This window comes from Nicotiana tabacum, chromosome 9, assembly GCF_000715075.1.
Source record: "Nicotiana tabacum cultivar K326 chromosome 9, ASM71507v2, whole genome shotgun sequence".
NCBI lineage: Eukaryota > Viridiplantae > Streptophyta > Magnoliopsida > Solanales > Solanaceae > Nicotiana > Nicotiana tabacum.
In genome coordinates this window covers 86941956-86955303 of record NC_134088.1, presented here as the reverse complement: position 1 = coordinate 86955303, position 13348 = coordinate 86941956, and the positions used below count along the sequence as shown (strand labels likewise).

At 35.2% G+C, this 13348-nt stretch overlaps 2 protein-coding genes and 1 non-coding gene across 4 annotated transcripts; 2 read left to right on the top strand and 1 right to left on the bottom strand.

The window, feature by feature from the left end:
- The first annotated feature begins 733 nt into the window (after positions 1–733).
- On the top strand, positions 734–5618 carry LOC107812303 (protein TWIN LOV 1). 2 transcript variants are annotated; one of them, XM_016637360.2, is made up of 8 exons: positions 734–930; positions 1349–2042; positions 3309–3516; positions 3612–3676; positions 3833–3885; positions 4102–4157; positions 4243–4300; positions 5174–5618. In XM_016637360.2, exons 2-8 carry the CDS (start codon positions 1460–1462, stop codon positions 5306–5308), a joined length of 1158 nt encoding a protein of 385 aa, XP_016492846.1. In that variant the 5' UTR covers positions 734–930; positions 1349–1459; the 3' UTR covers positions 5309–5618. The 2 variants fall into 2 exon arrangements, with proteins under 2 accessions (XP_016492846.1, XP_016492847.1); XM_016637361.2 differs by having other exon boundaries at positions 738–930; positions 1355–2042.
- A 245-nt stretch (positions 5619–5863) lies between these two features.
- Positions 5864–5936, bottom strand: TRNAA-AGC (transfer RNA alanine (anticodon AGC)). The gene has a single exon. It is a non-coding gene; the product is annotated as a tRNA-Ala (tRNA).
- Positions 5937–10998: 5062 nt separating this feature from the next.
- LOC142164005 (uncharacterized) lies at positions 10999–13097 on the top strand. Its single transcript, XM_075221168.1, has 3 exons — positions 10999–11845; positions 11910–12334; positions 12996–13097. The coding sequence occupies exons 1-3, from the start codon at positions 10999–11001 to the stop codon at positions 13095–13097; spliced, it is 1374 nt and encodes a 457-aa protein (XP_075077269.1).
- The last annotated feature ends 251 nt before the right edge of the window (positions 13098–13348 follow it).

Here is a 13348-nt window from a genome sequence, read left to right as displayed (position 1 = left end):
CTAGTATCGTCATGAGAAATGAAGAAATAGGTGTAGAATTGACAGATTCTGTGTAATTCAACTCAATTTCTGCTAGAAATCTCCGAAATTAGGGTTGTGGAGTATCAAGAAATTGTCGATTATCAAACAAAATTGTGCAAATTCTCTCTATTTTTCCTTGAATTGCACTAGAAAATCCCTAGAATTATACGAACAATTGCTCTGATACCATCTTAAATGCTATAAACTGAAGCATGAAGTGAAAGAGAATCAAATGCGAAGGAAGAGAATTAGAGGTTTCCAGAAGTTTTCATTTCTGTCTCAATTGATACAATGAGTGCTACAGTTGTTTTATATTATTCTAACAAACATTTAATTCTAACTATGACTACCAACTAACTATAGTTACATATAGACTAGTTCTAAATATGATCAAGTAATTACATCCTTTACAATAGTGTCATCACTAAATGTAAAAAAAAACATTAATAAACGTAAACATTAGATAAAGCATTTTAAATTTATAATAAAAATAGATCCCCTACCGCGACTAGCAAAGGAGAAAGAAAACAACGAAGGGGTCCGTTTTCTGATAGAGGATATTTCGAAACCACTTCAGAAGATATTTTTTACAAAGATCTTTTCGGTTATGTTTATGGAACAAAATAAAGAAAAGTCCTTGTGATTTTTAGACCACAAAATGAACTATACTTGGGAAATAGGAGTATATAGTAACGGTCCATGTGATCTGAAAATCTGCTAGTGTGAGTTTCAACTTTCAAGAGTTTCTCTTCCATCTTTTTCTTCCCCATAATTCATGCACCAAAATACGATTGATTGGCATATCTCAATTCTTCTTCTTCATTCAAAAGTCAAAACAAAACTCCCCTTCAGATATTTTTCATACTCTCTGTTTTTGCTTCTCAAGTGCTCACTCTCTCAACAAGACATGTAAGCTCTTTTGTCATACCAGGAAACTAACAATTACCACTTAATATTTGGTTAATCAAATTCGGTGAAGTTTTTGGAAACTGACTAATCTATGTTTAAATCATAGAGAGAGCATACTTTTTGTTTATTTTACAACACTCTTAGTTTAACGTTTTTTTCTTTACACTAAGCATATGAAAATTTCTTGTTCATGAGTGTCGGTAAAGACCTGAACATAAATTTTTGATATCATGTTAAACTATTGTATCATTTAAAGGTTTAAAATGATAGATAGCAGATATTATATATACTTATTTTTAGCTCTATAGAACGGCTCTAATCAAAATATTACCAGTTTTCTTAATTTCTTCAGTTTCATTTGCTCTTTCAGTGGTGTTCATGTTTCTTGATTAGATGTCTTGTTTTGTTTCAATTGAAGCTGAAGATTAAGAATTGTAAGGCATATTGCTGAAAGTGTGCCACATGGGATAGGAGTCAATCTTTACTGAAAAAGATAGTCTTTGAGGCAGAACTAGTCGAATTAATCAGTATGGAATCAGAAAAGGGTATGATTGAACATTCATTTGATTGTTACTCAGCAGGGTTCCAAGAATCTCTTGATGATTTGTCCGATAATTTCACGATTACTGATCCTTACATTTCTGGTAACCCCATTGTGTATGCTTCAAAGGGGTTCTTGGAAATGTTTGGATATTCAAAGTATGAGGTGATTGGGAGGAATGGCAGGATATTTCAGGGTCCTAAGACTAATAGAAGATCGGTTATGGAGATTCGTGAGGCAATTCGAGAGGAAAGGACTATACAAATCAGCTTGTTAAATTATAGGAAAGATGGGACACCATTTTGGATGTTGTTTCATATGTGTCCTGTTTTTGGTGAGAAGGATGGGAGTTTGATTCATTTTTTGGGAGTTCAAGTCCCTATCTTGAGGAGAGCAAAGCAATCTAGAGTTGGAATCATGGAGAATGGAGTAAATTTATGTCAAGATGGAGCTGGCTGTCGAGAGTCTGTGTTAAGGTGTTATAGGAAGGAAGAATATTACAATTCAATCATGAAATTTGAACGGGAACTATCTCTTGCTTCAGGTTCAGGTTCAGGTTCAGATTTGACAGGTACATTCTGGTTGAATATATCTAGCTAAGTGATATAATTGATTGTGATACTATGTACACCCCCGTTGATGTATGTAAACTTTCCTCAGCTTCCGAGTCGCCCCACATAATTTTGGGAATTTTGCTTAGTTAATGGAGAGCTGGAACGTAGGCTTATCTAGACTTGGGCTATATTTGCTTCATTTCTTTTGAAGGTTAATTTTTGTTGTCAAAAGAAAGGAAAACATAATATATGGAGAGTGTAGCCTTGATAAAATGAATGAATTTGAATGTGAATTCACGAAATTGTGGTGTCTAAATGAAAGGAATTCAAATGTCTAGACTCAGTCTTTCAGGACAATAGCATGAGCGATGATATGTAACACAAAAATAAAACAAAAGCTAATAGAATGATCGAAATGGAGGAGTGTCACCGGAGTGTTATGATATAATAAAATACCGAACAAAGTGAAAGGAAACTTTTATAAAAAGGTTGTAATTTGATATCCAGTAAATGTTGGGCCTCTAAGGCCTAGCATATCCACTAGATGAGTATGACAGAAATGTGAACATATATGTTGGGTATGAGGACCTATTATATTAAGCAAGATTCGAAATTATCTATTCGACATATGGCGCAAGTAGCTCATAGGTAGGATAATATCGCCTAAAATACTGTTATCATGTCTTGCATCGCCCTAAAGATGTACTGGTCCGTAGGTTTGAAACTATGGTCAGTGAAGGTGTTAGAAATGGAACAAGCTAGACCTAAAATCACATGGAAAGAAGTTATCTTAGAAAACCTTCAATATCTCGGAATTAATGTTGACTTTGCTAAGATTATTACATAACAGAAACAATTGATCTGTATACGCGACACTAACTAGTTGGGTTTAAAACTTAATTAGTATTGTTCAAGGGTTTTCTTATCTGCTAAGAGATTTATATAGCTGACGTCAACTAGTTTAGAATTGAGGAGTAGTCAATTGATTGATTGAATTATTTTTCTGTTTCTTGAATTAGATAGGACATGTCTCTGTTGTGCTTTGAAACGGAAACTCTTTTTCCGATGACATTGCTGAAAAGTTTGAATTTGCATTATTAGCAAATGCATAAGTGACCTGACTTTAATGTGGATTCCATTTCTCCAACCATGTTATGATGGAAATTTGCAGTATCCGGATTACTTCTCAACTTTTGTGTACTTGAATTAGCAAATGCATAAGTGAGCTTATGTTGCTTATTGTGCAATCGGTTCATTTTATCCACAAAACTTGTCCGTCGCAGGAGTAGATGTTGAGGGGCCTTGTGATGCAAGTGATCTAGAGAAGAGAAAAGCCACTGCTTCTGTTAACAACATACAGACTGTGCTAACACGCTACAGTGAATCAACAGGCAGACCGGTCGATGGGAACCAATGCTCTCCGTCTGGGATGGGTCTGCTCAGAGCGTCCTTAAATAGATCTCTTGGTAGAATCAAACAAAGCTTTGTACTGTGAGTTTTGTTTTTAATTCTCTACTTTTTCATTTTTACACTAGATATGATTAGGTTATTGATAGCTATTGACACTATTTTTCTTTAACATGCAGAACTGATGCAAACTTACCTGATATGCCAATTGTCTATGCAAGTGATTCCTTCCTAAATTTAACAGGTACTGAATATGTATATAATTTATACTGAATTTTTTGTTTTGTTTAGATGGGAAGTTTTCATCCTTGGTGGATAGGAGGAGGGTGAAGAAATATAAGTCTTAAGTTATGCTGGTAGTTACTAACTGGATTGATTCTTTTCTTCCCATTTTGGATAGGCTTTTCCAGAGACGAAGTGTTGGGCCATACATATGCAAGCACACAATTTCGGGTGAGTTTCTCTTGCTTTTCATCCTTGATGGATAGAGGGAGGGTGAAGAAATATATCTACTCTTATTTGTTCAATTTTGTGCTTTGCATTTCCTAGATTATCGGCATGAGATTTAATACTCTGAATTATTAGTAGCTGGGGGGCGTAGGAGAAGAAGATATGGAGATAAGTATAACACATGATCTAAATCCAACTTTTTAATTATTCTCTTTGCAGATAAAAGAATGCATCCAAAACGAACAACCATGTAACCTACGCATGTTAAATTACAGGTTGGCTTCTGTCCTTGCAAGTTATTTAGATACAAAATGTTGTTTCTCTAAGCTAAGTCTCTTGTGGCTACATATTTTCTTTCAGAAAAGACGGAACCTCATTTTGGCTTCACATATCACCAGTCCGGAATGCTTCAGGAAAGGTAATTATTCTCTTGTCATGTCATCAAAATCTTCAAATGCCTATTTGAATAGAGATTTCTACGGTTCTTTTCAAATTATTAATGGTCATACACAGACTTAAAATTCCTTGCAATATTCTTCAGTACCCGTGATGAGCTTTTGTGTTCGCCCATTTCCTAGAGAATTCATTCCTGATAGAAGTCACCTTATTAGCTGCTTAATCTCAGTTATCTTGTTGCATAAAAAGGGAAAGGAGAGAGCAGATAACAATAATATTTTTCATGTATAAGCAAGTTTCTTGGCTAAACAAGTTCCCAACAAATTCAAATAGTTGAGCAAGTTGACCCAAGAGCTGAGGCCGAGCCATATTCGTGGCATGTATGTTTGTTATTTCAATTTAAAATATATAAAATATGAGTGACCTGTTTCTTTGTGGATTTCTGTACATTCTTTTGACATATCCATTTGAAGATTTTAGGTGGTCTGAGATGGTTCACATGCAATACTTGGTTCTCATGCTTCAATAGTGAAGGATGAAAAAAACAATCTTATTTGCTTTAAGGTTAGGCTAGCTAGGAATATTTCATTGTAATTCAATTCTCCTCAAACCTGTAGGCTGGTGAGTCCCAATGCTCTTGATGTTAACATCTTTCATACACTTAATTAATATTGATGTTTACTGTAAGAAATCAATCTGCAATACTATAAAGAAGAGAATGAAAAAGTTGATCTGAAATTGACATTTGGTTCTACCTAGTTAGCAGTGTCTAAAACTAAGCCAAAAAGTTCAAAGAAATTAGAAAAAGAAAAGGAATTGTAGGATGTCTAGCCAATCTCTATAGATACTTCTACGCATACAATAGTTTCTGATTCTGTCCCATTTGGGTTAACAGGTTGCATACTTGGTTGCTGTTGAGAGTGAAGATAATAGCGAGACTAAGGAGAAAAAGGGGTTAAGGCAGCATGGCGTTGTTGCTGCTGTAAAAGTTGCTGTGAGAGGCTTTTCAATGGGTGTGAGCACATGCTAGTACTTGAACAAACTCGGCCTTTACTTTTGCGCTATTAATCACCATGGAGTCTGTTAGCGCCAGAGGAAATGCATACTAGCACAATATTTTGGATTTGTTGTTCCTTGTGATGAAGAGGCAACTTTTATATGTTCAGATACCTGAATCTAGAGCCAGATTTACAGTGTAATATATAGGTAGCTTTTGTCTAGGCCTTTTATATGTATCAAGAAATCCACTAGGAACCTATAAATAAACATCTATAATACGTAATTTCAATATTTAGACGCTTGGAATTTAATGAATCGTATATATTCATTTTATACTGAAAGAGAGCCTGGAAACCTGATATAGCTGGTTACCATGATTGGACTAGTTAGCTTTGTTGCTGAAATCCAGGTTCTGCGTTGTTCTTCAATTCATGGAAAGCAGACTCCTTTTGAATTGCATTTCATTTAAGGTTGGTGCTTGGTATATAATTGGTGTGGATGACTGATATGTAGAGGAGAAGATAATAACTGAAAGTAAGTTATTTCTTAGATTATTGTAAGTGCAAAAAAACCTACTACTATTTCTTGGAGATGCGGGGTATCGATCCCCGTACCTCTCGCATGCTAAGCGAGCGCTCTACCATCTGAGCTACATCCCCAATTTGTTAAATGTTTCCGACTATGTTAATCTAATCCGTCGGAAGTAAAGAACCTTACTACTAGAAAATTACCAGATAAATTCCCACAAAATAATGACATTTTACTTTAGTGCACCGTCTCACCAGCATCCTTATCTTTCATGAAACGTGATGGAGCATTAAATTGTTAAATCAGATTACAATATGACGTATGATTTACCATATAACACATACCTAAATTTGTTTCACCACCCTAGACGCACAAAGTGCATTTTGTTTCTTTTATTTCTAACCTAACATATTTTGCTTTTTGTAATTTGTTTTGCTATTTTCTTCTTTTTATTTTTTCTTAAAAGATTCTCACATGTACTCAAATTCTTCCTTCATTTTCCTTTGTTTTAATATCCATGTTTAGTGACAATCACCGGTGTGGCATTGATCGGATTGATTCGATTTGATTTAAACTATTTTCATGTATTACACATAATTAGTGAGATTGTTTGCATCATGTAATCTCTCAATGGTAATCTTGTCATCACTATCATCCCTAAAGCAGTATTTAATTATGCTTAAAATATGTAGTAGTATTCTTCCTTCATCTAAAAAAAAAAATAAAGATCTGCATTAGTCTTCTCAATGAGACACTCTAAAATTTCACCTGTTCCAGAGCTACAGTCCAAGTTCAGTCTTCATTCATTGATAAATATTTTCTGTATTCAGGTTACCTCTATTTTCAATGAAACTAATCGCTTAGCTCTCCTTTTTGATCATATTTTCTCTTGCATCACTAGCACTACTATTATTGAACAACTCAAGAGGATACTATTACTCAACATGATATATTCCCATTTTATCGTTTTCCTTATTTTTTAACCTTTCTCTTTAATTTTCTATTTAATCCTATTGCAAGAATAAGAGTTTAACCTATTGTTATTTTCCTTCTTTTTTTTTTTGTAATAAAAAGCAATTTTTATGTGTTGTCTAATGACTACAAATAGTTATTATTTTTCCTTTTACTAATTTTCTGCAATGAGAAGCAATATTAATGTGTTGTCTAATGATTATAAATAGTTGCAATTGGTGAAGAGGATAAGAAAAAGAAGGAAATAGAAGAGGGAACCGAAAAGTGGATGGACATTGAATGGAGTGCGGAGCGAAGAGGGATCGAGTGAAGGCATCTTTTTAAAACAACATATAACATCATTATCTTTTTTAAAAATGATCACCTTATTATCTTTCAATGGATCAAGCTAGAAAGACTTTAGTATTCGATTCAAGTCTAAATTTCGGTTATATTTTTGGCAATTAGTACTACGGTTTACTTTTGCGAATAAAATTATAAATGCTACTAATATTTTATTAACTTATATGTATACATATTAATTACTTATAGGTGTATATATTATATGATTCTTAAGGTATTGTGTTTGACATGTATCAGACACAAATACCTATAAAACATACAAGTTACTAACTTACCTCTAAAATATAAAGGCTACTAAACCAAAATTTCAATTTTAGATATGCTTTCGTTTTATAAGAATGTGATAAGATGATGTAAGACAATCCATTTGTAACAAAATAGTGGATTAGTGAATGTTACAGGTAAGTTTACTAGTTAGTTACATAATAAGAGTAGTTAGAGAAGTTAACTGAAGATTGTATAAGGTAAAATATACTATGCTACGTGGCCGCCCAAAAGAGGGACAGGTGAACCTAAGACGAGGGATAGCCAAAATCGAAGGCAACGGTCCCGTCTGTCACCGGAAAGAATAACGCTCATAAGGATGAAATAAATACTCTTCGCCCAATAGCATTTAATGGAGAATATTCCACAGCATTAAGTACGTTGCCCGTTACAAGGAATTTAATATTTATGCTCACCGTTACATTTTTATCAATTGCCCTCATAATTGACATTAAAGAAGGGTACGATCCTAGGACCTCCTTTCCTAGACATAGCTATAAATAGTGAACTTTGTTATCATTGTAAGGACATGAATTTTCTTGCAAATTAATACTACAATCTTATAAAAGCTTTATACAATTTTATCTTTTTATTTTCTATTCTTGTTCTTATTACTGTTGCGTCCGGAGGCTTCACCACTAGAGTCTTTATTTCTGTCATTTCGTCTTCCTATCAAGGCTAAGTGTTATATATTTTTTCAATTATCTTGTTATTTCAGGATCGAATTAATTTACTTGTCTAGAAATCACATATAAATTCAACTGTACCGTTTTACAGGTATACAGTTTGGCGCCCACCCTGGGGCCTAGACAGCCGTGCAATTAAGTTGATCCTTGCCTTTTTTACAAACGTATTTTAATTATTTTGTCTAATCATAAGAAATGGCAGATAACGATGTTAACAACACGCACAATCCCGAGGTTCGAGGGGATCAACCTCATTTCGAGGATTCAATCAGTGACACCCACAACGAGGGGGATGATGTCACGCCGGTGCATGACAGGCAATATCCTCGACATGTCCAGGAGAAGAAAGAACATGTCGTTGGCGCGGTAAAGGTCCTACAAGAACAACATGTGATCATTCTAGGCCACCTCACGCGACAGGATAAGGTTATGACGGAGTTGAAGTAAGCGCTGTCAGGGGCTTCGAATAATGCGAATAGACGAAATCCGGTTTCTCCCGGCACTCCCGCGAATCAAATAACGCAGAGGATCGACAACAACAGCCTGAGGGGAAGTTGGATCCGATTACAATATAACGTATGATTACAATATGACGTATGATTTACCATATACTAGCTACTAACTTACCTCTAAAATATAAAGGCTACTAAACCAAAATTTCAATTTTAGATATGCTTTCGTTTTATAAGGATGTAATAAGATGATGTAAGACAATCCATTTGTAACAAAATAGTGGATTAGTGAATGTTACGGGTAAGTTTACTAGTTAGTTACATAATAAGAGTAGTTAGAGAAGTTAGCTGAAGATGTAGGTGTATAAATAACTCAAGGCAGCTGTGGAGGAAGGGAATTTGATCGAGATTCTAAAGTTTTTCTTTTTCTCTCTCTCCACTTCTCTGTTTTCTTGTTCTATTTAATTGTCCTCTTCTCTTTCATCATCTCCCGCTACAATGTCTGTAATTCCTTCTTGAAAAAGCCCTACATTGTATCATTTTTAGCATTTAGAATATTCTGCTTAATTTTTGTTCAATAAATTAGGGTTCATAACAGGGAACACTTGTAGTGAGCCAAAAACGTGAAATGAACAAGAATCACACCTGAAAAGGATAGAAAGATCTATAGTGTCAACCCTTCAGTTAGGACAGGAGAGAGCTTTGCTTAGGACCCTTTCAGTAGGGTCGCCGTTAGTATTCCCATAGAGTGAGCATTGTACCAAAGAATTTCATGTTTCTTTTTTAAAGAAAAAAAATGATCAAGTTAACTCAGATCTCTGGAAAACATGCTTTCATTGCGACGAAACGAACCTTTACTAGATAGGGGTCAAAGAAAGGTGCAAAAAAGACTACAAAATTTTACATTTAACCTAAAACTAAATGATCAAACAATTGTCAAGAAGCAACAACCATCATCGCTTGGTAGAGCTTCCAGCAGAGGAAAACTACATCAGTCCTTTAACCACATAGCATCAATTGATTTTTGATGTTGGACATATTTTCATATGTTTAGCATGTTTCATATGTCCAAATTTGCTTAATTATGAAGATTATGCTAATTATTTTATATTTGATGAATTAGGACACATGAATTGAAATGAAAACATATGATAAGTGATTGGAGGAGCTGGTGAACATCACGTCATGAAGTCTGGCAGTAGAGATATTGAAAGGATTAAAATTTGTTTGCAAAGACTCCAAAGTAATATGAGACAAAACTTAAAAGAAAATAAAGAACGAGGAAGAGATTACATGGCCAATGTCAAAGGAAGCTTGAAAGCAAGAGTTAGGCACCTTAGCACTACCAAGAATGAAGAAGACATCAATTAAGTCAAAGAACTAGGCAACGAATTGGAATTAGGAAAGCGCAAGAATTGAAAGTTAGGCGGCAGGCTACTGGATTCTTGTGCCTTTATATATATATATATATATATATATATATATATATATATATATATATATATATATATATATATATATATATATATATATATATATTATTATTATTATTTTTGTATATTTTGATGGTCTAACAAACTTCTTAACAAGAATCAGATTGGAAACCTGCTACACATCCTCAAAATGCTCAAGAACAACAAGTCTCAAATCTGGAACAAGTCCCAACAACTTGAGTCAAAGAAACGGGAGAGGGAACAGATGTTCATCAGTTCCTCTGATGACAGTATAAGTTAACTCTCTACAGATGTAAAGTCGGTGCACCATTTTCTGCACACGCAACAGTGCAATAATCACTTCATGGAGCATGCCTTGTACCGGATAGTTGCATACATCATACCAATGACCTCATTTGTATATTATTAACATGAGGCAAGGGAAATGGATACACTTGCACAACTCTAAACGATCAATTCTCTCTCAACTGTGTTGCCGACTTCAAATCAGTGAACAACAAAGCAACAACAGAACCAAGGACCAGATCCTAGCATCAAGTCTATCATACGTCCTTAGTATTGTTGTGTCTTTGTTAGTGTTATCTATTTGTAACTCCTACCCAGCTTACTTAGAAGCATTTATGTAGGAGATCTTTTATAAAATCATAAACCATGTATTTGTGTTTTGGCTAGAGTTAGTCAAAGTATGTGCTTTGTAGTAGAGTTATTACAAAGAGTCTTGTAATAAAGTTATTACAAGTAGGTGAGGGATTAAGAGTTTAATTCCTAGATTATAATAGGTTATAATCTAAAAGTTGCTCCGTTAGTAAAGTTAAAATCCTAAGAGGGTAGGTCGTGATTTTTAATCCCATGAGCTAGAAATTTTCCACGTAAAACTTTGCTGTGTCTTTTACTTACTATTGTGTGTTCTGTAGAAACTGATAGAGAACCAGGTTCTCTATACATTTTGGTGGACCCTACATTTACATCAATTGGTATAAGAGCAGGTTTTTTCTACAAGGCTAATACCTAGAAAGGATCCACATGGCCGCTCCACCAAACTTTGAAGAAGGTCAGTCAATCTACAGACCGCCAAGATTCAATGGACAATATTACGGATGGTGGATGACAAAGATGCATGATTTTATCATGGCTGAGGATTCTGAGCTCTGGGATGTCATATGCGATGGCCCCTTCGTTCCCATGAAGACCATTGGGGAACCAGCAGTGACAGTTCCAAAAACTAGGAAAGAGTACAACGATGTTGATAGCAAAGCTATAGAGAAACACTTTCGAGCAAAAAAGATCCTCGTTTGTGGTATTAGTCCAGACGAGTATAACAGAATCTCTTTCTGTCAAACCGCCAAGGAGATCTGGGAGGCTCTCCAAATAGCACATGAAGGAAAAACTCAAGTTAAGCAGTCAAAGATCGACATGCTCACTACTGAGTATGAACTATTCAGGATAAAGGATGATGAGTCCATTCAGGACATCCATACTCGATTCACCTCCATTATCAATGAGCTCCACTCTCTAGGAGAAATCATTCCAAGAAACAAACTTGTCAGGATAATACTTAGCGTATTACCTGGCTCTTGGGAAAGCAAAGTCAATACCATCATAGAGGCAAAAGATCTTCAAAAGCTGACCATTGATAAACTCATTGGTAATATGAAGACTTATGAAATGAAGAAGAAGAAGGGCCGTGAAATAAGAGAACCCAAAAGGGAGAATAACCTGGTCCTCAAGACAGACAACAATGACTCAAGTGGTGAGGATGCTGACATGGCCTACCTGACAAATGGATTTCAGAAAATGGTTCGCAGGAATGGAGGCATTACAAAAAAGGGCAGCTCTAGCAAACCAAAAGTTTATGACTTGTGTCATAAATGTAAGAAGCTAGGACATCAAAGACTGTCCTCTCCTCGCGCAAGACCAGTACAAGCACAACACAGATAAAATAGCCAAGAGAAACCCGGTTCCTGACGGGAGATTCAAAAGAAAAGATATTGCTGACAATGTTGTGAAACAAGCTCTTGCTTCATGGGGAGATTCTTCCAATGAATCTGGGGAAGAAGATGAACAAGGTGACAACTCCATGATGGCAGTTGAAAGCGAAGCAGCTGAATATGACTCTATCTTTGCCGTGATGGAAAAATCTGATGATGATGAAGATGATGATGATATAAACTTTCTAGACGTTCAAAGAAATTTGAAGTCTTACTCTCAAAAGAAGCTTATATCCTTGGCCAATATTTTAATTGATATTTATCATAATCTTATAAATGATAAAAATGTGTTAAATGTGGAACTAGGAGAGGTACAACATGAGAGAGATGATCTGATAGTTGTAGTGGTTGACCTAAAAGAGACCATTGAGGTTCTAAAGAAAGAAAAATATGCTCTAACTGAAAGAATTGAAAACGTAGAGCATGAGAGAGATGACATGTTGGTAGTAGTTGTGGATCTAAAAGAAACAATTGAGAAATTAAAAAGGGAAAGCAGTTCTGGGAACGTCCAAAAGGGAAAGGAAGTTGCAACTGAGGCACGCATTAAGGTTGAAATGAGCTCAAATTGGTGAAATTTAGTCTGTGTGTTGAACTTGAAAGAAACAGACAACTTCAGGAAGATCTAGGCAGAGTTAAAAATTACCTAGAAAAATCTCTAAAGTGGACATGGTCTTCTGATACAATCACTACATGTATACAAACAACGGGGGGAACATGTAGGGATTCGGGTTCCAAAATAAAAGGACTCCCTACAATCCACATAGCAAGTATGTTATTGTCCCTGATAACTGGCTTTGCACTTACTATGGTAACACTGGGCACTTTAAACAAACCTATAAGGCTAGAATTCAGCCCCAACAGAAAAATAATGTTTTTGTTGAAAATAAAACTACTGCTAAAGAACCTGGCTCCTCCAATAAAAACGTGTAATGCCTGCTTGGACAAAATGAAGTTTAATTCGCCCTTTTCCACACTACAAGGGACCCAAACTTGTTTGGGTTCCTAAGTCTAATCCTTGATCTTTTTGTATAGGGAGCAGTGAAAGGAAGTAGCCAAAGATGGTATATGGATAGTGGCTGTTCTAAGCATATGACTGGAAGCATTGATGATTTTCTTTCACTCAAAGCCCTATAATGAGGGAGTGTGTCCTTTGGCAATGGCAAAAAGGGAGACATTCTAGGAGTAGAAAAAAGTTGGGAAGACGCTCACTCATTCAATTGAGAATGTATACTATGTGAATGGCTTTAAATATAGCCTACTGAGTGTCTCTCAAATTTACGACAAAGGAGACAAAGTGGAATTCTTATCAAATACTTGCACAGTCACAAATCTTATGACCGATGAAGTGAATCTGTTGGCAAACGTATTCAAAAATATCTATGTTG